Source organism: Perognathus longimembris, chromosome 2 (genome assembly GCF_023159225.1).
Source record: "Perognathus longimembris pacificus isolate PPM17 chromosome 2, ASM2315922v1, whole genome shotgun sequence".
NCBI classification, from domain to species: Eukaryota; Metazoa; Chordata; class Mammalia; order Rodentia; family Heteromyidae; genus Perognathus; species Perognathus longimembris.
This window is the reverse complement of record NC_063162.1, coordinates 89,872,721-89,895,777: the sequence shown is the minus strand read 5'-3', so window position 1 is coordinate 89,895,777 and position 23,057 is coordinate 89,872,721. Positions and strand designations below refer to the sequence as shown.

Here is a 23,057-nt window from a genome sequence, read left to right as displayed (position 1 = left end):
TGGTGCTACTTGCTTAGTTATCTGAGAAACTATTTCACCAAGAGTAGAAGTTACTCTTCTTAAGGGTAGTCCCTTGGCTACCTTCATCCCTGTTAATCAGATCATTTTTTATATTCCTGAAAGCAAGGCATTGTGCCAGAACCCTCATGTACATTCCCACATAGTTGTCACAGTAAGCCTGAGAGTGGTCACCCAAGGCAGAGGACAAGTACATTACCTGAGATTATAGTTTCCAGCTGGTTCAAATCTAGAGTTCCCAACCCAAGCCTTGCATTCTTTTCACTGTGTGGTTAAACTCCTAGTGTCTGGGAAAATTGCCTCAGGATGGAGAAATTTAGGTGGTTCTGTCCTTGTTTGTAGTAGAACATTAAGACAGATACTTAGTTTGCTATCTTACTCAGATCTAAAATACATATTTTTGGTGTTTTCAGTTGGGGTATCATTTTTTAGTAAAGACTGGCTTCCAAATTACAATATCCAACTTCAAGCTGTATTATAAAGCTATAGTAATAAAAACAGCTTGGTATTGGCACCTGAACAGGCCTGAAGACCAATGGAACAGAATTGAAGACCCAGAAATGAACCCAGAGAACTATGCCTACTTACTCTTTGATAAAGGAGCTAAAAAAAATAGGATGGAAGAAAGACAGCCTCCTTAACAAATGGTGCTGCAAAACTGGTTCAACACATGCAACAAACTAAAACTACATCCTTATATATCACCTTGCACCAAAATCAATTCCAAATGGATCAAAGACCTCAAAATTAAAAGATACCATAAAACACTAAAGGAAGGAGTAGGAGAAACACTTGGGCTCCTTTGCACAGGACAGAACTTCCTTAACAAAGACCCAGAAATGCGACAAATCAGAGAAAGGATGGACAAATGGGACTGCATCAAACTGCAGAGCTTCTGCAGGGCAAAGGACATAGCTCGCAAGATAAACAGAAAGCCCAAAGATTGGGAAAAGATCTTTACCGGCCATACAGTGAACAAAGGCCTCATATCTAAAATATATGCAGAACTAAAAAAATTACCTTCCTCCAAAACAAAACCGCAAAGAACCAATAGCCCCCTCAAAAAGTGGTCTAAAGACTTAAAAAGAGACTTCTCTGATGAGGAAATGACACATGAGACACATGAAATGACAAGAGACACATGAAAAAGTGCTCTACATCACTGGCCATAAAAGAAATGCAAATCAAAACAACATTGAGATTCCATCTCACCCCAGTAAGAATGTCCTATATCAAGAAAACTAACAATAACAATTGTTGGAGGGGATGTGGCCAAAAGGGAACCCTACTTCATTGTTGGTGGGAAGGTAAACTGGTTCAGCCACTCTGGAAAGCAGTATGGAGATTCCTCAGAAGGCTAAGCATAGAGCTCCCCTATGACCCAGCAGCCCCACTTTTGGGCATCTACCCAAAAGACCACAAACAAGAACACACTAAAGCCACCAGCACAACAATGTTCATCGCAGCACAATTTGTCATAGCTAAAGTGTGGAACCAACCCAGATGCCCCTCAGTAGACGAATGGATCAGGAAAATGTGGTACATATACACAATGGAATTTTATGCCTCTATCAGAAAGAATGACATTGCCCCATTTGTAAGGAAATGGAAGGACTTGGAAAAAATTATACTAAGTGAAGTGAGCCAGACCCAAAGAAACATGGACTCTATGGTCTCCCTTATAGGGAACAATTAGCACAGGTTTAGGCTAGTCACAGCAGAGGATCATAACAGCCCAATAGCCCTTATGAACACAAAAGATGATGCTAAGTGAAATGAACTCCATGTTAAGGAAATGATTGTCATATCACTGTTGTAATTACTTTCAACATACGATGTGTACCTGTAGCTTCTATTATTGATGATCCTCTTGTATCCCCTTCCTGTGGTTGTACCTGCACTATCTCTGTATCTTTTTTTTTTTTTTTTTTCTGGCCAGTCCTGGGGCTTGGACTCAGGGCCTGAGCACTGTCCCTGGCTTCTTCTTGCTCAAGGCTAGCACTCTGCCACTTGAGCCACAGCGCCACTTCTGGCCGTTTTCTGTATATGTGGTGCTGGGGAATCGAACCCAGGGCCTCATGTATCCGGGGCAAGCACTCTCTGTATCTTATCTGAGTACATTAGAAACCGTGTATACAGGTATTAGAACTAGGAAACTGAAAGGAAATACCAAAATCGAGAGACACAGGGTAAAAAAGACAAACGATTACAAAAGCAATACTTGCAAAACTGTTTAGTGTAAATCTACTGAACAACTCATGGGGGGAAAGGGAATGAGGAGGGCGGAGGGGGGAATGAGGGAGGAGGTAACAAACAGTACAAGAAATGTAGCCAATGCCTAATGCTTGAAACCGTAACCACTCTGTATATCAGTTTGACAAAATTAAAAAAAAAATACAATGTCGCATTTGACAAAGGGTAAACCACTCTACACAATCCTTAGGGATTATGAAACACTGATAATGTTGGTCTAATTAACTTAGTTCAAGATGTAACTTGAGAGACACAGTTGTAAGAATGCTTATTGGCATTCCTTCTGCTATATGGCTGATTAGGTGGTCCTATAAATATTTAAGCATGTTTTACAATTTTATTTATAGTATTATATAACTTATAGCTTAGTAGACATTGATGAAAACACATAATCTCTTTGACTATCATCAAGCTAAATATAAAAACATAAATAGTAAACTGCCTAATAATCATTCCAAAATTTCATTTTTATTATAACAGACTAATGAAAACCTAATGAAGTTATGGATAAGAATAATTTAAACTTACATAGTTCCAGATGTAGTTGGTACAATTGGAATGTCTTCAGCTTCTAAGGGTATTGACCAAGGAATAGGAAATTGTGGATCAAGCTCTCTCATTACAATAGTCCTTCAAAACCAAATAAATTTATTAAGTATTAATTCACTTAAAGAGAAACCTGAGTAATAAAAATATCAGAAATATGGAATTTGTCTAATTTAGTTTTGAAATATGCATTAATACCAAGCTTAAATCATGATGATTATATAATTTCTAATTAAATATATATCCTGAAAAAAAAAAAGACTGGCCTCCAACTCACTATATAATGTATGGTGACCCTGAATTCTCAGTCTACTGCTCAACATTCAAAGTGCTTGAGTTACAGGCATACATGACCAGGCCCATAACTCAAAGGGAAGACTCACTATTAAAAAGAACTTCATTAAGAAAAAAGGTCTCCATTGCAATATATGTACAAACTGCAAAATAAAAATACAAGAAATACGTAAAACTAAAGCAATGCCGACTCAAATCCTTATAACTCCTCAATAACTGAATCAAAAGATATTGAAATGAATGAAATCTCAGATAAAGAATTCAGAAGTTGGACTTAAGTGTATAGCAGAAGCAGCAGAGTATCTGCCTAGCAAGTTGAAGGCTCTGAATTCAAAGTCCAGTACTACCAAGGAAGAGAGGAATGAATAAATGAAGGAGGGGATCAAAAGTCTCATTTAAAAAAATGACAGATGGCCAGGAAAATTTGACTTCATAAATGAAGTAAGGAAGTCAATAAGTAAGGAAGGAAAGAAGAGTTGGATAAGGAAATCAACCTGGTGAGAAATTCAACAAGGAAATCGAGATCCTGAAAACAAACCAGGAAAAAAAAAGGAAATATTGGAAATGAAAAATCAAATAACACAATGGAAAGTATCTTCATAAGATACTTAGAATAAAGAATATAAGGAATTGATGAGGATAAAAAGTTTGCACTCAGCAATAAAGAAAAAACATGCATGATCAGTAATTTTAAGAACTATAGCACATGATCAAGAGACTATACTTAAGAATTCATGATATTGCATCTAGATAGAGATCCTTACCTTGGGTGCAGTCCTGGCATGTCATTACCTTCTTGTTCAATAAAAATTCTTTTTCCACTAAAAAAAGAATTCGCGAGGTAGGAAAAGCTGAGATTTAAACCACAGACATAGAAAAACTACTCAATGCAAAAATATCCCCTAGTCTAAGGGACTGTATGGATGGTCTTCCTAATTAAAATAGACATAACTAGAAAAAGAACTTCTTCATATTATGTTATGCTTAAATTGCTAAGACTACAAAACAAAGAATACTGAAAGCTACAAGAGAAAAATACCAACGTTACATATAAAAGCAAAACCAGCAAATTCTGTCAGACTCCTCAACACCTAAAAGCCAGGAGAACATGAAATGATACACTTCAAGTCCTGAGAATAAAAATCACCCAACCAAGATTACTATATCTAGAAAAGTCTTCTTTTTAAAAGTTGATGAAGAGGGGGCTGGGGATATAGCCTAGTGGCAAGAGCGCTTGCCTCGTATACATGAAGCCCTGGGTTCGATTCCCCAGCACCACATATACAGAAAATGGCCAGAAGTGGTGCTGTGACTCAAGTGGCAGAGTGCTAGCCTTGAGCAAAAAAGAAGCCAGGGACAGTGCTCAAGCCCTGAGTCCAAGGCCCAGGACTGGCAAAAAAAAAAAGTTGATGAAGAGATAAACACCATCCATGATAATTGCAAACCAAGGCAAGTCATATCTACTATGCAAGTATTACATACAGTACTTGAAAGGAATCTTATATGCAGACAAAGAAGATAGTAAAAACTGTGATCTTTCAGGAACACGTGATTTTTACAAAAATAGGTTAACAAATGAAAATTAGCAAAGAACCATTTTTAACTGAGCACATTAACAAACTCTTAGTATGAACGAAGAAAGAACAAGTATTTGAATAACTGGAAAGCCAATAAAATTACAGAGATTACCAAATAGCAACCATCCAATTGCTTGTTGCCTGCAAGAAATGCAGTTCACTGGCAAAGACACAAATGGACTGAAAGTGAAAGGAATGGAACTTAGTACAGTAAAAGATGTACTAAGCGAATGGAAGCTGAAACAATAGAAATACCTATCTTCCTATCTGACAAAGTAGAATTAGATAAAGCAGGTCACTATGCATCAAGGGAGTTATCCATTAAGGTAACCGTTGTAAATATGCATCCAACGTTTATATATCCAGTGTCATAAACATAGTTGGACATAAGGGTACAGCTAGATCCAGATACGATAATGTTTGACTTCAATGCCCTACTCAATAATAGCTCATCCAGATACCTACTCCCGCCCCAAATCAAACTGCCTAGCTAATCTGTATCATATAGTAAATTGACAACAGATATCTACAGAGTATTCTACGTAGCAATTTCAGAATACACATTCTCAGAAGATCATGGAACTTAATAAAAAAAATTAGTATTTTGGGCTTATGAGCCAAGTCAACACATTTTTTTAAAACGAAGTAATTTCTTATACTTTATCAGATCCTAATAGAACAAAGTTTGGAATAAAGCTACAAAAATTTAATGATTGAATAGGGGCCAGGAATATGGCCTAGTAATAGAGTGCTTGCTTCACATACATGAAGCCCTGGGTTCGATTCCTTAGCACCACATATATAGAAAAAGCCAAGTGCTAGCCTCCAGCAAAAAGAATCCATGGACAGTGCTCAGGCCCTGATTTCAAGCCCCAGGACTGGCAAAAAAAATTAATGATTGACTAATAATTCAATGATCAGTAGTAGGTCACTGACCTACATCAGAAATAAAAATTCCTAAAATTAATGAAAACAAAATTAGAGGTCTTAAATAACATAATGGTATATTTCTGAATGCCTTAGAAAAATGAGAATAAGTCAACCTTAAATTAGATGGGAGAAACACTAAAGATCAGGTTAGAAATTGATGAAATGGAGATTATATGAGAACAATATAAAGAATAAAACAAAGACTTAAGAAATACAAGAAACCTTAGCCAAAATAAGAGAGAATGTCTAAGGCAGACAACATTGAAATTAGAGATGAAAAGGAAGATATTACAATAGATATATGCCAATGAAATCCAGAGGATTGTTAGGGAATATTGGAAAACTTACATTCCAATAAAGTACAAAATCTATAATTCATAAATACAACTTACTAAAACCACAAGCACAAAATCCTTAAGCAGATCTATAATTAACAATGAGATCAAAGTAGTAAGTTTCCCAACAAAGAAAAGCTCAGCATTGGACAGATTCCCTGCCAAATCTAACAGACCTTTAAAGAATTAACACCAATGCTGTTCCAACTATCCAACAAAACAAAAGGAAGAAATGCTACAAACACAACCAAAAAGCCAATATTAGCCTGATTGCTAAGATACAACAGAAACTATAGCTCAGTTCCCCTGATGAACTGAGGCCACAAGAAATCCCCAACAAAATACCTGAAAACTGAATTCAGCAGCACATTAAAAAATCATATACCAGAAGATCATATTAGTCTCATTCCAGGGAAGCAAAGATGGCTCAACATACAGTACAGCTCATAACCAGAATCAAAGACAAAAAACCCCCACAAAATAATTTCAATAGATTTAGAAAATAAACTGGTAAAATTCAACATTTCATCATTTCTTCCTCTTACCACAACTACCATTTTCTTTGTAGTTCTGATTTTTTTGTTTTAATTGCAAGTATAGGTCATGCAGTATTTTTCTTTCTGTGCCTAGCTTATTTCACAGGACATAATATCAGATCTGCCTATGTTGTAGCAAATGGCATAGTCTCTTTCAAATTGGAACAATATTCCAATGTGTTTGTATGCTAGATGTATATGTATCTCATTTTCTTGGTCAGTTTGATTGTTGACATTCAGATTGTTTTGTATTTTACCTATTGTGAGCTATGCTATGATAGACATAGAAATGCATGTATCTTTGGGAAGTGATTTCATCTTTGACTATGTACTGGAAGAATTATTGGTATATAGTAGTTCTATTTTTAACTTCTTTTTGACTTCTTTAAGAACCTCCCGTATAGTTTATGATCATGTCTGTATGATTTTCCATCCCCACTAATATGAAAGGAAGTTTATGCTATGTCTAACAAGGAGGATGAGAGATGTTCAGTGTTGGATTTGAAAACAAAATTTGAAATCTATGTTTTTAGTTTTCGATGTCTTCCCCATATTAATATGCCACCAAAGGAAAATAATCTCATTGATGGTAATCAGTATAGAAAATGAACTTGACTCACTTTCACATCTGTTCACAAAACAAGACCCTCAGAAAGGAAAGAATAGAGAACTCCCTTGATTTGATCAAAACTCAGTGTTTGGTGCTCTTAGCCATGAGAGACTTTCCTAAATCCTGAACCCATACATATAAAACTGCCCACTGGGCTGGGAATATGGCCTAGTGGCAAGAGTGCTTGCCTTGAATACATGAAGCCCTGGGTTCAATTCCTCAGCATCAGAAGTGGTGCTGTGGCTCAAGTGGTAGAGTGCTAGCCTTGAGCAAAAAGAAGCTAGGGACAGTGCTCAGGCCCTGAGTTCAAGGCCTAGGACTGGCCAGAAAAAAAAGAGGTAAAAACAACTGCCCACTTACCATTTCACTGAGATATTTGATAGATATCTAAAAATTAACACATTCATAGGCAAATCCTTGCTTTACCCATTCCCGAGACTACTTTTAACTGTCTTTGAGTCATTAAATGTCATAAGAAATTGCCTACTTTGTGCAAAGTCTTGTAGTTATCCATAATCTCACTCATTTTTTTCACAGCAAGCATCTAGTTCTTGCAGATGGGCTATGAAAATGTAATCATGACTCATTTCTGACCTGGGTTATTGCCTTTGCCTTGAATCTGCTCCCTCTGCTCTGTCTTGGCTCTTTTAATCCATTCTCCACCCAGCAGCCTGAGTGCCTTTTACATGCTAAGTCAAACCAAGGCTTTTCTCTAATTAAAGCCCTTCAATAGCTTCCCTGGATGCTAATAAATAGAATTTTACATTTTTCAGAATATGGAAATGTTTTTATAATGAGTCCCAAGTAATATTAGCTCATCTTTTATTACCCAATAAATATTTATCGAGGAACAACTATGAGCTAGGAACTCTGTGAAATATTGGTACTATAATTATGAAAAAAAGTCTGGCACTTAGGCTTATAGTCTTAAAATCCAGGAGAGAATACAGCCAGTCAGTTACTATCCAATATACATACAACTAGGGTTTTAAAAGAACATGGCTAAGGGAAATTTGCAAAGGGTCTTTTTCCAGAGGTGAAAATAGAGACTAATATACACAAAGCAAGTGGGTTGGTTAAAGAGGGAGGAGAGGGATGATGGGTGTGTTGAGGTCCTAGAGTATGTGAAATTTGGAGAAGTGACAGAATAGTCAGGAGGAGGAAGTAAGATTAAGCTCACACAGGGCCCTGTGGATTATGCTAAGACCTTTGGAATTTATCTAAAAGAAATTTAGGATTCTGAATTGAGATTTTAAATGAAAGTATTGTGAATAAGAGAGTGACTTAAGACTCATGCTTTTGGAATATTCTGTAGGCTGTAGTTTAGAGAATAAATCAGACAAGATGAGTGGCAGATAGAGTAGAGAGTAGTTTTCATAAATCCAGAGGAATAGTTGTAGTGGCCAGGCCAGGGCAGTGCCAGGAGAAATAAGAAACAGGGACATCTTCAAGACATGGCAGAGAAGATGAAAAGACTTGTTAGAGAGAAGGGAACTGCCCAAGTTTCTCTTAAGAATATATAAAAAGAGCTGGGCCCTGGTAGCTCACATTTGTAACCCTATCTATTCAGGAGGCTGAGATCTGAGGATTGTGGTTTGAAGTCAGCCTGGACAGTAAAATCTGTAAGACTCTTATCCCAATAAAACTACTCAAAAAATTTAGAAGTAATTCTGTGGCTTAAGTGGTAGAGTGCTTGCCTTAAGCAAAAGAAGCTCAGAGACAGCTCCCTGGCCTAGAGTTCAAGCCCCAGAACTGGCAATGTGTGTGGGGTGGGGTGGGGTGGGGTGTGTGTGTATATATATGTGAGTATATGAGCAGGTTTATAGAGAAAATGATGGGTTCAGATCTAGGTAAGTGTGAATTTCCTTGGAAACTTACTAAGAGAAAGGCTTCATTGGCAGTTCAGAATTTAGTTTCAGGAATGCATGAATAAAGAGTTGTGTGTGATATCTGGGATTCCTTTTTTTTTCCTTCCTGAGTTGTTACTTTAAGTGTAAGGTAATTTTGGAGAACTGTAGGTCATAACTCTGTGTTACTCTAAGGAGAAGAGGGTTGTGTTAGGCTTGTCAAAACTTGCTTGGGAAGTTGTGCTGACTTTTAAAAGTCAATGATCCTCGAGTGAAGAGTCTTCTTGGCTATAATTCTGAAGAGGAGCCTTCCTCTTGATGCTCAGTACAATGCTACAGCATATGACAAAGAGTTCTGGAACTTGGCTGCTATACCCTGTATAGCAATCTGAGTTAAATTCTGTGTCAGGTGCTTTCTTGGTCTGTTTAACCTGCGGTAACAAAATGTTCTACATGCCGGGGTTTAGGATATGAGAAATGAATTTGTGGAGGCTGGGAAGTCGTTAGGGCACCAACTGACTCAGTGTGGTGAGGTGTACTTCCCACTCAGAATCTTCCTTACTCTCTCTCATGATGGCTGCACTGAGAGAGGTCTCTCTCAGGCCCCTTTATAAGGCCCCTCCCCCCTTTCTCTCACCTCCTGCCTTACAAGCATTTCAACATAGGAGTCTTGAGTACAAAAACATAACAACCATCACAGGCACGTCCCCCCATAGATTCATAATCTCAAGGGTGAGGACAGGGGCTTGGCAGCCACACTGCCTGGCTTTACATTTTGGGCCTATCACTTACCAACCATGTATTCTTGGACAAATTATTTAACTTCTCTGTGTTTGTTTGGTCACTTACAAAATGGGGAAAAAAGCATTACCTGGGTTCTGTGTTACTGTGAGCTGAGTTCATGTCAAGCTCTTGGAACAGAAGGAAATAAATGTAGCCATCACTGTTGCCTTTATTGTCAGCACTGTTCACAGATGCCAACCCAGTTATGAGGTGCCAAGACTAAGACTGGCATTGGGTCATTCCTCAAGATGGATTGGGACACTAGAAGGTCATAGCTACTCACCATTTCCTTCTTTCTTAGCTTTGAGAGTGGGTGGATATGTATTAGGAGGAAACTGGGGTTGTTTATTGTGCGTTAATAAGAAGCTGGGGAAATACAGGAGAGCTTCTGCTTCTTCTGCAGCACTAATGATATCTTTTTACAGACTGGTAGATTGTAGTGTGCACCTGAGCAGGCATTGTTTACAATCCATGAGAGACTTCCTATTTGAAGCAATATTAAAAAGTTCTAATAAAGATGAGGGTTTTTTTTTCTTTTCCTGAGAAGCTTTACTTTTCATTTATAAGGAAAATGGGTGGAGAAAGGAAGATAGACCAATACTCATATGTGAGCACAGGGGCCAAAGCACTGCTGGGGGAGGTCAGTGGGGAGGGGGAGAGTGAGTGGAGGATAGGGCTATGATTGGGTGTGGCTGTCTGAGCAGTGGGAAGGGGTTTGAGACACATGGTAATTGCACCAAACACTCAGTGTTCCTAGAAGTCAGCTGCCTGTACAATCAGGTACAGCTGTTTCTTGATCTTCCTGGAATTCTGTCATGAAAAAACGCTTATTTGGAGAGAAGGGGAGGGAGGATATGGTGCGAAGGTCGTTGTTTAATGATCACTATTTTTGTTTTATTTTTTTCCCCATCAACCAATATTTTACTTTGAATTTTTCAGGAGTTTGAAAGTGATTATGTCTCATTTAAGTCCAAAACTTTGGATTTTGACAGAAGGCTGGGGACGCTCCTTTGTGAAGGTTTCTGTCATTGTGGTGGTTTGGAAGCGGCATTGAAGGTTAGTGCTGAGGCCACGGCTACTGTAGAAATGAATAATTTAGATTGTTCGATGGAAGGTTAGATGAATAGATCTTGTGGAGTATTAATCAGGCTAGTTGCACTCCCTTCAAATTCGGCTCACTCTGTAAACTTGGAATCATTCATTATCGAACAATGAGGTTTGGTTTGGCAAATTCATTTTAGAGGATGTAATCATTGAGATTCCCTGGCAGTCATAAGGGTCAGCTCTCATTACTTTTTGATCTGGTTAATAAAATACTGCTTTGACAATAAGCCACAGTGAAAAGTGAAAAATAATACCTGTTAAGCCAGGGCTTTTTTTTTCTGTCTTATTGTTTGTTGCATTCACATGCCCACTTTATTTCTCTGACTGAAATGAATATAGCCATAAGTTTCATCAGGTGTATGACATTATTGGTTGTTAGCAAATCATTATCTGTCAATAAAGACAAAATGATACCAAATTATCATAATTCCATTGACTATATAATGCCTTCCAATTTTAGTGCCGTTAATGCTAAATGATTTTTTGTTGTTGTAGAACTGACTAAATGTAGTATATGTGTGTATTAAGAACTGCATAAAATAAAGCAATCTGGATATTTTCCCAAAGTGGAAAGCTTGTGACATGTAATAGAAACACCAGGTGGAACTTGCTTGTCAAGGAAAGAATTACAAGTCAGGTGTGAGTGAATAATTAGGTGATATCTCAAAAGAGAAATTGAATATTTTAGGTGCAAAAGGAATAAAGATCAGACACAAGTCCGATTTGATAATCTAAACATATCATACAGGATTTGAAAAAGACACTGTTGGATTTTTTGTGGGGGAATGGGGTCACGGGGCTTGAGCCTGGGCCCTGTCCCTGAGCTTCTTTTGCTCAAGGCTAGCACTCTACCATATTGGAGCCACAGCACCACTTCTGGCTTTTTCTGCGTTTAATTGGAGATAAGAGTCTCATGGACTTTCATGTCCAGGCTGGCTTTGAACCATGATCATCAGATATCAGCCTCCTGAGTAGCTAGAATTACAGGCATGAGCCAAGGATGCCCAGCTATACTGTTTAATTTTTAACCTTCAAACTCTAACTGGCCAGAACTTAATGAAGCCACCGGCACCCCCAGCCTCAGAGGACTTTACCATGGAGAATTGACAAGAATCAAATGCTGCTTTGTGTTTTGAAAAAACTCCTTGGTGAAAGTGAAATGCTGTTGGACAAAATAGTTATTAAAATCTGAATTCTCAAGTGCAATTACCATCATGTGTAATACTCTCACTGGATTTTCTTAGACTAGATATCCATTAATATTTCTCTGGGACAAAAACAACAGCATATAGAAATACAGCTGTGGCTCAAGTAATAGAGCACTAGCCTTGAACATAAGAACTCAGGACAGTGCTCATGCTCCAAATTGAAGCCCAAGAACAGGCATAAAAACAAAACACCCCACCCCCAGCATATTCTTATCCACTTCTGAAACCTCCTTTTTACTTCCTTATAGCAAGATTCAACAGTATGACTTTTTTTTAAACATGGTTGTGATAGGCTATCCTATTCCTATTAGGAGAATTTGTTTTTGGTGCCTTTATAAGTAACTGGAAATAAAAATGAGGAGTGAACTATCACAATGATTTCTAATCAGTCTAGCTAGAAATCGAATGCAAGTCTTTTAACATTTCTCTAAATATTAATATTTCTTTATTTTCATTGATTTTTCATATCACTGTCCACATGGTTGCCCTTTGTCTATGGAAAAAAACCAAGATGAAATCCTGTGCTCATAGATTGGGTGAGGGTGGGGCATTGGTGGAGCACATTGGTTAGAGTTGAGTTGCCTTATGTAGATGACAAGCAGTGGATACGTGTTGGAGGCTAGTTGGACTAACCAGTACATTGAAAATTGAAATAATACCCTAATGATGGTACACTTCTGGAAAAGCAAGTAATTACAGGGTCGTGTGTTTGAGAGAAAAATGATTTTAACCACAGGTACAGGTTGATGAGCTCTTACCATTTACTGTTGGTTCCAGGAAAGAAACATGGGTAACCTGTTCTCTGAAGATGACAACTGGATGTGTGCTCTTTTCAAAGGCATGTCCAGGAAGCACTGTTCTTTGCTCTAGTATTAGTCTGTTATCCTTCAAAACCCACAGTGCTGATATGCCCACTAACAAACAAAGCACAGTAATAAATGATTGGCTAAAAGATGAACTGAAATGTAAGAAAATTGTCTGGAATAGACTTTAAACAATATATAGGTTGAAGATCCCTTATCCAAAATTCTAGAATCCAAAATGCTAGAGAATCTAAAATATTCTGTGTTCCAATTTGACATTGAGGTCGATATAAAGGAAAATGTTTATATTCTTCATAAAATAACTCACAGTTCTTTAACCAGGAATCAAAAGAAGTTTCTGGCACCTGCTGGAGTTGTTTTTGCAAATTTGTGATGATGAATGGTAACAGTGCATTCTGTCTAAGATGTGGGAGCCCCTGCTACTACTTCTTGGCTTTACAACCCTCCTCAAAAATGTCTTTTTCTTATCTCTTTCCTTTTTCACACTTGGTGTTTAGGTCCCACTAAGCTCTAGCTAGGAAGTTCCTACTCTTATTTCAGTTATGAATGTAAATGTTTAAAAAACAATATTGTGAAATAACTGTACTTCACACTTGTTGCTGAGGTTACACTTTTAATCGAGCACTGTTGATGTTTAAACTTACCTGAAATCCAAACTCATAAAAAAATAATGGCTATGAGAAGGTTAATAATTTACATTTTGCTAGATAGTAGCTAACTGAGCAGGTTTAGAAGAATTTATCAATTTCTGCTAAAGTTAAAATTGATATTACCAGAATAGCCAGAGTATTTGTCAAAATTGGCCAATAGATAGATTTCTAATAGGATATAGATAGCATATGCTTTCTTTTTCCATTGCATGTAGTTCTGGATATATTTGTAAAACTTTTAAAAATGAAACTTTAATAAAATAATGTTTGAAGGACTCATTTTCTTAAGAAGACAAGAATACAACTCTCTTTTCTTACTTACAATGCATAATACAGTTTTTACTTCTTTTTTGGGGGGGCGGGGGGGGGGCCATGGGACTTTAACTGTTGAACTCAGAGCCTGGACACTGTCCCTTAGTTCTGTTACTCAAGTCTTGCACTCTATCATTTTGAGCCACAGCCCCACTTCTGGTTTTCTGTGATTAATTGAAGATCAGAATCTTATGGACTTTCCTGCCTGGGCTGGCTTTGAACCACGATTCTCAGATCTCGGCCTCCAGAGTAGCTAGGATTACAGGCATGAGGCACCACTGCCTTACTGTACAATGCAGTTTTTGTGCCACCTTCAACACATTTAGTTATTTTGAAATGTCATCTTATTATAGAAAATGTTTGAAAATGATTATCTGAAAGCTTAATAGTGGCCATACTACAAAGCTCAGTGAAGTAGTTCAATAATGAAAGGCACTAGTCCTTCCTTATCCACAGGGGACTGGACAAGGCCCGAGGGGCCGCTGAAGCCCGGGAAAGCACAGAACCCTGTGCATGCTCCACTTCCTCTTCCTCTTACCTATGCATGATGAAGTTGAGCTTATAAATGAGGTACAGAGAGTGATGATTAAAAAAAACAGTAATAAATAGAACAAGTAAAACAAAGTAATAAAACTAAAGTGTACAGATTGTTTATTTCTGGAATTTTCCATTGGATACATTTGAATTGCAATTCAGCAAACTGTCTCAGTAACTATAACCCTAGAAAGCCACACCTGGGGTGAGGGGAGGACTAATGTGATCTGACTTTCAATGGCTGATAAGAGACACTTGATAAAGCCTAGACCCAGGTACCAGATGGCCTGCTTTTAAGTCCTAGTTCTGCCAGTAGCAGTGTGAATTTTGTCACATTATTTCATTTCCACAACTTGTTTTTCTCATCTGGAGCATAAGATAAGAGCATTTTAAAGGCTCCTAATTTGCAGTGCCTGGTACACACTACTGTATGAATCCTGATTATATAGAAATATTAATGACATCATTTAGCTTGCAACAAATGCCATATCATGCTGGCACACAAAAGAATTCCTGCTGGACAAAATTCAGGAAGCTAGTGGGAATGCAAGGTTAGGCTCACTTAGCTCAGCTTCACAGAACAGAATGCTGGAAACCTAGGGGCCTCCACTGAGCAAGAAGAGAGGGATGACCTTCCCTGTTCTGTCTCGTGGGCACTTTGAGCCTTTCTGTCCGTGTTGTCTTCTTTTTGCCATCCATTCTCCATTGGCTGCTTCTGCTTGCTGGTAGTTTCCACTTACAACTATAGCAGACATGGATTCGGCCAACTGTGCTGACTGAGAAAGAGAGAATTGATTGAACTTCAGGAATTGTTGTGACCCACCACATTTGTGTCAAAGGAAGGCACCAAGCAGTGCCTGTTTATGGAACAGTGACCACTATTGCTCTAGGCCACTGTAGAAATGTTTAACTCTTGTGAGTGTACCAGGGGCCATGGGCAGTAGTGTGTTTAGCATAATTATTGGTGGTATGACCAGGAGGGCCTTAGTGTAGACATGGATATTCTTTATTTGTTGTTTTCTTCCTCTTCCTCCTTCCCCTCCTTGTTTTCCTTTTCCTTTTGGTGGTACTGAGGCTTGAGCTCAGGGTCTTGCTCTTCCTCAACTTGCTTGATCAGTTAGTGCTCTGCCATTTGAGCCATGCTTTCAGCTATGCCTTTTTGCTAGTTAATTGGAGGAGGGATCTAGCAAACTTTCTACCTATGCTGGCTTCAAACCTTGATCCTCCAGATCTTAGCTTCTGGAGTAGCTGGTCTTACAGTCTGGAGCCACCAGTGTGTGCCCTGGATATTTTTATATCTCAATACAAAGAATATATGTGTGTGAGAGAGGGAGAACAAATAACACGTACATAAGTCTTCTTTCAAATGGATACTGAACAGGAAGTAGTATTAACTGTGGGTAGGCACTACCGACAGTAGTGGCTAATCTGACCTTTCACTCCGTTTCCACTGAGGAGAAGAAATTACATCTAGATTTTGGTTTATTAGCTCTGTAGAAATTATAAGATATAAAAATGTTTTAATGTTGAGGTATTGTAATGTCTTTTTAGGGTTCTAGACTTTTCCTCTAGTCCTATATGAAGTTCAATGGGGAGAGTTGTGAGCTGAGTATTTGTGTTAAAAATCTCATTGTTCTTTACCTTTGATTTTTTTTTGTAGCTTTTAACCATATTTGGGAACTTTCTAGAGAAGCCAGTTATCATGGAAATTTTCAGCCCCCATTATAGCACATTAGTGAGCATGTTTAATACAGAGCTGGATATGTGTAAGCAATTGTGTAATGAACATATGAAACAGGTGAGTGGCAGAAAAACATTCACAGGGCATTTTTTTTTTTTGTGGGTAATGGCCATTAACTAGAACTACATTTGGTTATACCTAAAGATTAGATATAGGCATTGACAGTTTTTTATGCTTTAAGTTTTGCTATGGAGATGGAGAACATGCTTGATAGGATATATATATATATATGTACACACACATATATATGTATATCTATACATATATTTGTATATGCATGTAAATATAAAGGTAGCCTGGTTAACACTGGCTTACAGGTTGAAAGGCTCTCTGCCTACATGTTCCTTTCTTCCCCTTCTCTGAAACATCCCTGTGCAGATTGAACATGGATATGTAGTCCTTAACAAGAATATGCCTTTTACTTCTGGAAATATCAAGTGGGCCCGAGAGATCCTTGACCGCCTTCACATGTTTTGGTCAAACTTTACATCTCTCCGTTATCTGTAAGTAGTTAAGCTTATTTTATGGTCAGTTATGCAGATGTTATAGATGGTTTATGTACAAGGCAATGAGCTATTCATAGCACTTCAGAAGTTGTCTGTTTCAGATCCTTTTCTTCACTTTTCTACCCACAATATGTTTGGGGGGGGTTGTTATTATTTTATTATTTTTCCTTTTTTCAATGACAGGTAGAGCTTTTATCATGCTGTCCTTGGTGCCTTTTGCACATCTTTATAGAAATTGATAACTTGGTGTTGACATTTTAGAAAAGCTTTGGTGCTCTATTAATTTTAACTATCTTTTAAAGCAATATAAAATATTATTTTATCTTTATGGCTTTTCTTCCTGTCTGCACTATATTACCTCAAATAATATCTATTTTGAGTTTGAGTGTATTAAATAATCTGCAATATATCAATATATAGAATAATAGAAAACCTTACTCCTGCAGATTCTTGGAAAACCCTGATGAAGCTGTGATTTGTCAGAAATATGTTGAGATGACAACTCTGCTAGACCAATTTGAAAGCCATATCTATAATGAATGGAAAAGTCACGTGGATGAAACCTGTGCATTTAGCTTGAATCAACCTTTGATTAAATTTGGCGCCATAAATGGTCTTCTTACTGTCAATTTTGACCCAAAGGTAGGAACTTGGGTTTTCTGAAATGTTTTATGGGTTCTGTTATTCTCGTAAGTATATTTCTGAAGTACTTTTAAAAGAATTTATAAATTCATTTCCAGGAAGGGTGCAGGGGCATAATCCTGTCATCCTACCTATTTGAGAGGTGGAGATTGGGGGATCATGGTTCAAGGGCAACAAAGGCATAAATATGATACTCCATCTCAAACAGTGGGTAGGCACAGTTGTGTGTTCCTGTCATCCAGTGACACAGAGGAAGAAAATGTAGAATTGCAGTCTAAATTACTCTGAGCAAAAAGCGAGACCCTTAAAAAAAAAAAAGCGAGACCCTATGTTGAACATAGCCAACATTAAAATGGTAGAGTGCCTGCTTAGCAAGTACAATGTCTTGAGTTCAAGTGCCAGTACCCTTAAAATGAAATAAATATATTTCCAATCATTGACACTTCATTTTGAAAAACTGGCAGTGCTATGAGGCATTTAAACAACTTAGAGACTTGTTTCTTTTTTTATGAATTTTCATTTTCTTGAAATTATTTCTTCTCCATTCCACCCTCACTTCACAGTGAGCTGCTAAATGTAGGGTCCATTTCATTTCTTTGGGTTTTAAGTTTCCAGTAGAGTCTGGCTTTTGGTAATACTTAGTAAAATGTTGGCTCAAATGAATTTAATCATTGGTGTTTACCAGATCTTTTTATAACATATGCCAGCTTTTTAGTTAAAAAATTACCATGAGCCAAGAGGAGTGGTGGCATACACATATAATCTCAGCTATTGTGCATTAGGAGTTTAGGAGAATCACAATCCAAAGCTTGCCCAGGTAAAAGTGAGAAATGTGACCTGTAAAGCAAAAGCAAAAGGGTTGGGATGTGGCTCAAGTAGTAGAGAGGGCCTCCTAAGCATGAGGCCCTAAGTCCTATCCTCTGTACTGTCAATAAAATGAAAACAAAACAAGCTAGCTGTCAGTGGCTCAGTCCTTCTAGCTATTTATAAGACTGAGAACTGAGGATCACAATTTGAAGCCAGCCCAAGAAGGACAACCCTTGAGACACTGATCCCCATTTAACCACCAAAAGGCTGGAAGCAGAGCTGTAGCTCAAGTGGTAGAAAGACAGCCTTGAGCAAAAAAGCTCAGGGACACTGCTCAGGTCTTGAGTTGAAGTCTCTGGGCTGATGTATGCATGTGCACACACAAACACACACAGAGGCTGGCACACACCTTTCTATGAAGTTAAAGTTTGGGAATTCACAATGAAATGGAATAAAGACCCATCTGACTTTTGGTAGACAATGGATTAATTTCTGTCGTCTATCTATCTTGTCAATCTTTTCTTTTTTTTTTTCTGTTGGTTATGAGGCTTGAACTCAGAGCCTGGGCAATGTCCTGGGCCTCTTTTTGCTCAAGGCTAGCTGGCGTTCTACCAATTGAGTCACTTCCAGTTTTTGAGTGGTTAGTTGGAGATAAGAGTCTCATGGGGCCTGGATGGCTCTGAACTGCAATCCTCAGATCTCAGCCTCCTGAGTAGTTAGGGTTATAGTTGTGAACTACCAGCACCCAGCTTATCTTTTAAGTAGTTATTATAAAGGGGTTTCAATTCAGCATGTCAATATAAGAATACAATGCATCCTGATCAATGTCACCCCTCTTTTAATTTCTCTCAAAGGGAAAAGAAGCTTGTATATGATGGTTAAACTGATGGTAATTTAATAATTAAATTTTATTTGAAACATAAAACACCATGTTACATAAACCAGTTTTAACACTTAAATCCTGCCTTTACTGGACAAATGCTGTTGTCCTGTGACTTACCACATCACAAAGTTCATGTTTTTTCATATCATTGCATGTTAAATAAAAGTGGAAATACAGAGACTTAAGTGATCATATATAGGCGTTATATCATGCAATGTGTGCATGTAATAATAAGTGCATATTTATGAATGTAATTATAGTATATATTAAACAACTTATTTCCTGATCTTTTTTTTTTTTTTTTTGGCCAGTCCTGGGCCTTGGACTCAGGGCCTGAGCACTGTCCCTGGCTTCTTCCCGCTCAAGGCTAGCACTCTGCCACTTGAGCCACAGCGCCGCTTCTGGCCGTTTTCTGTATATGTGGTGCTGGGGAATCGAACCTAGGGCCTCGTGTATCCGGGGCAGGCACTCTTGCCACTAGGCTATATCCCCCGCCCTTATTTCCTGATCTTTGACCTTTGTTTCTTTTCTTATTATCTTTAGTTGTATAAAGGAGTTGCCATTTAGCAAAGCAGTTTGTGAATACAATATATCTTGATCAGTGTCACCCCTTTCAACATTCACACCTGTTCCTCCCCTACCCACTCCTCCCCTAATTTTTTAAATTTTTGTGGGATGTACATTGGATTCTTGTCTGCATTTCCACCCTTATTTTGTCAACCTTTTTGTACTTGACTTCACCCCTGGTTCTTCTAAGAACCTGCTCCTTGGTGTTTTAATGTGTGGGACCTGGATTTTTGCTTTCTAAGGAATTACATGATTTGAGATATCCCTTGAATCTACTGTATTTCAGTTAATACATTTGAATATGCTTACATTTAGCTTGCGAGAGAAGAGGTACAAAATAAACTTTTCTTTTTTTCCTCCTATTTGCCTATCCATGGATATGCTTTATAATAAAGGATAAGTTTCTGTGACCTACTCATGCCCCCAAAATATCAAACGTAGCTTACATCTGGCTGAATTTTTCAGTAATGAAGGTAATGTGGCCAGTATTAGTGTTTAGCCTGTATCTTTGCTGACAGTGTAATAAACATGTGCCCAGGAGAGCTTGAGATTCATACTTTCACCCTAATTCTGTTCTGTTTCCAAGAGTACATTCTACAAAGGAAACAAAAGCTTTGATCTAGAGAACTGAGGATCATCTCTTCCTTCTTATTTCATAAAACCAACTTATAGGAACTGGTTTCTTAAAATATTTTAGGCTTAGTTCAAATTACTGTCAACTTCCCCTCACATACAAGCTTATTTTTCCCTCTGAAAAAAATTGCAACCTGTAGAAATATGCCACTGTCTACATGAACAAAAACAAGTTTTCATTCTACTTTGTCTGCGTATTCCAGAAATCTGAACTTTCATGACATTGAAATTGATTTAAAAAACTAGCTGGATGTAGGTGGCTCACAAGGCTACTGAGGAGGCTGAGATCTGAGGATTGTGATTAGAACCCACTCTAGGCAGGAAATTCCGTGAGACTGTTACTTCCAATTAAGCCTCCACCAATGAGCAGAAAGGAAAGCTGTGGCTCAAGTAGTAGAACACCAGCCTTGAATGGGGGAGTGGGGAATAAGCCAAAGAGTGAGGCCTTGAGTTCAAACCCTAGTAACAGGACAAAAACATACTAATAAAACAACTTATCATGTGTTATAAGCATAATAGAGTTCATATCCATCTATGATATAAAATGTATAATTTGGGGTAATAAAAGAAATTTGTTTACTCTAAAGATTTGGGATTGTAGTAGTTGTTGGTTGAAAATTTTAAGGACTTCAAGTTAAACGTGTTAAAATGTCAGTTGGTGATAATCCTGAATCTTCTTTCAATAGCTTGTGGCTGTCCTGAGAGAAGTGAAATATCTTTTGATGTTGAAGAAATCTGACATACCAGATTCAGCTTTAGCCATCTTTCAAAAAAGGAACACTATTTTAAAGGTTTGTGAGTTTTAGATTTGAAAGCATGTTTTTGCTTGGAAGTATTTTGTATTTTAATGATTAGCGTGCAGACCTATGGCATGTTGGTACTACTAGGATGGAAAATGAGTTAACATTATCTATCATCCATCATGGGACTTGAACTCTGGACCTGGGCATTGTCCCTGAGCTCTTCATCTCAAGGCTAGAGTCACAGTGTCACTTCCGGTTTTCTGGTGGTTAGTTTAAGATAAGAGTCTCATGGACTTTCCTGCCTGGGCTGGCTTTGAACTGTGATTCTCAGATCTCAGCCTCCTGAGTAACTAGGATTACAGGCATGAGCCACCGGCACCTAGCTAAGCTTACATATTTGATCTTTGTCTTTTCTGCTCAGTACATTGGGAAACTTGAGCTTCTTGTGCATGGGTACAACAAGCTGAAACAGACTCTTTTGGAAGTGGAGTACCCTCTGATTGAAGCTGAGCTGGGAGCTATTGATGAGCAACTCCAGGCTGCTGCGAAGTGGCTGACATGGCAGGACGACTGCTGGGCCTATGTGGAGAGGGTGCAGGTGGCCACGGCTGAGCTGGAGCGTCGAGTGGTGCTCACGCAGCACAATGTGCAGGCCCTCCAGCAGATGATGCGGGCGTGGGCCGAATGTCCACTCCTGCCCAGGAGAGAGCACAGGAGGGAGATGGCCTTGGCTTTGGAGGACAAGGGTGATCTGTTTGCTAAAAAGTACAAGTTAATCCAAGAGGATGGCCGCAAGATACACAATTTAGTAGAGGTAATGGCCTTTTAAGATTATGAAAGTTAATAGATCTTGTCTATTACCTTGGAGAATGGTTTCCTTTGGCATTTCAAGTGAAACCTTTTTGCTACTTGCTTGTAATTTCCATAGCTCTCACTCACTACCCTGATTCCTGAGGGAAAAGATGAGAATGTGAAGCGGTTTGATCAAAAAGAAAAGCTAGAGGTAGAATCCCCGTCTTTGTCCTACTTCCTTTCTCTTTGGGATGCTATTAATAGTGGTCACTGTTCGTTGAAAGCCTCTGAAGTGTCAAGTTATAAAACCTTCTCTGCCATCTCTAAGGAAGGCATCTATAGTTACTCTACTTAAGAAAAGAACATCTTCCTAGAGTTGTCTTAGAGCAAACCTGTAATCCTAGCTACTCAGGAGGCTGAGATCTGAGGATCATGGTTCAAAGCCAGCCCGGGCAGGAAAGTCTGTAAGACTTTTCTCTCCAATTGATCACAGAAAAAACCAGAAGTGGTGCTGTGACTCAAGTGATAGAGCACTAGCCTTGAGCAAAAGGAGCTGAGGGACAGTATCCAGGCCCAGAGTTCAAGCCTGAGGGCCAGCAAAACACCATAAACATGAACAACAGCAAAGGTTATCAACTAAATAGAAAAATAAAACAATGAAAAACAGAGGGAGGAAAATAGAACAGATACAAGCAAACACAGAGACAAAAGCAACGCTTGTATTGTGGGGTTTATACTCAATTCAGGGAAGGTGGTAATAAATCACAACTATATAAATGTTAGTTGTAATTAAAATAGTGACAGTAAGCTGGGCACTAGTAGTTCATTCCTGATATCCAAGTTATTTAGGAACCAGAGATTGGGAGGCTCACAGTTCCGGCACAACCTAGGCAAAAAAGTTCATGAGACCCTTTCTCAACATGGGCACAGTGGCTCCCACTATGCTATGTATAGTAGGAAGGATCTTAAAAACAACCAGAGTAAGAAGGACTGGAGGCGTGGCTCAGGAGTAGAGTGCCTGCCTAGCAAGTGTAAAGCCCTGAGTTGAAACTCTTTGGTGATTTTTCTTTTCTTCCTTGGCTTCTCAGCACTGACTATGAACCCAGTGCTTATACTGCTGGTGGGGAGAGTAGCTGGGATACGTGCACAGTGTGCAATCTGGAGAAAGAGTCTCAGATGGTGAAAGAGAAAGTCAATACAGAACCAGGTGTATGGGTGTGCTGCATAAGAATATGGGCATTTGAGGTCTAGTTTCCTGTCCTAGCTCAGCTGCTCACTGCCTACCAGGGTGACAGTAACTGTGCTAATGGCATTTATTTTCATATCATTAAAATAAGATGCTGAACATGATAGCCTGTAAAGTTGTTTTCCTTTTGCTCTAC

At 38.4% G+C, this 23,057-nt stretch overlaps 1 protein-coding gene across 1 annotated transcript in view; it reads left to right on the top strand.

The window, feature by feature from the left end:
• Positions 1 to 23,057, top strand: part of Dnah11 (dynein axonemal heavy chain 11) — a 292,006-nt gene that overhangs the window by 23,739 nt on the left and 245,210 nt on the right. The window contains exons 9-14 of the mRNA XM_048339712.1: positions 10,669 to 10,785; positions 16,022 to 16,159; positions 16,481 to 16,605; positions 17,055 to 17,250; positions 20,827 to 20,931; positions 21,305 to 21,697. Coding sequence (XP_048195669.1) covers positions 10,669 to 10,785; positions 16,022 to 16,159; positions 16,481 to 16,605; positions 17,055 to 17,250; positions 20,827 to 20,931; positions 21,305 to 21,697 — 1,074 coding nt within the window. The remainder of the gene's footprint in view (positions 1 to 10,668; positions 10,786 to 16,021; positions 16,160 to 16,480; positions 16,606 to 17,054; positions 17,251 to 20,826; positions 20,932 to 21,304; positions 21,698 to 23,057) is intronic.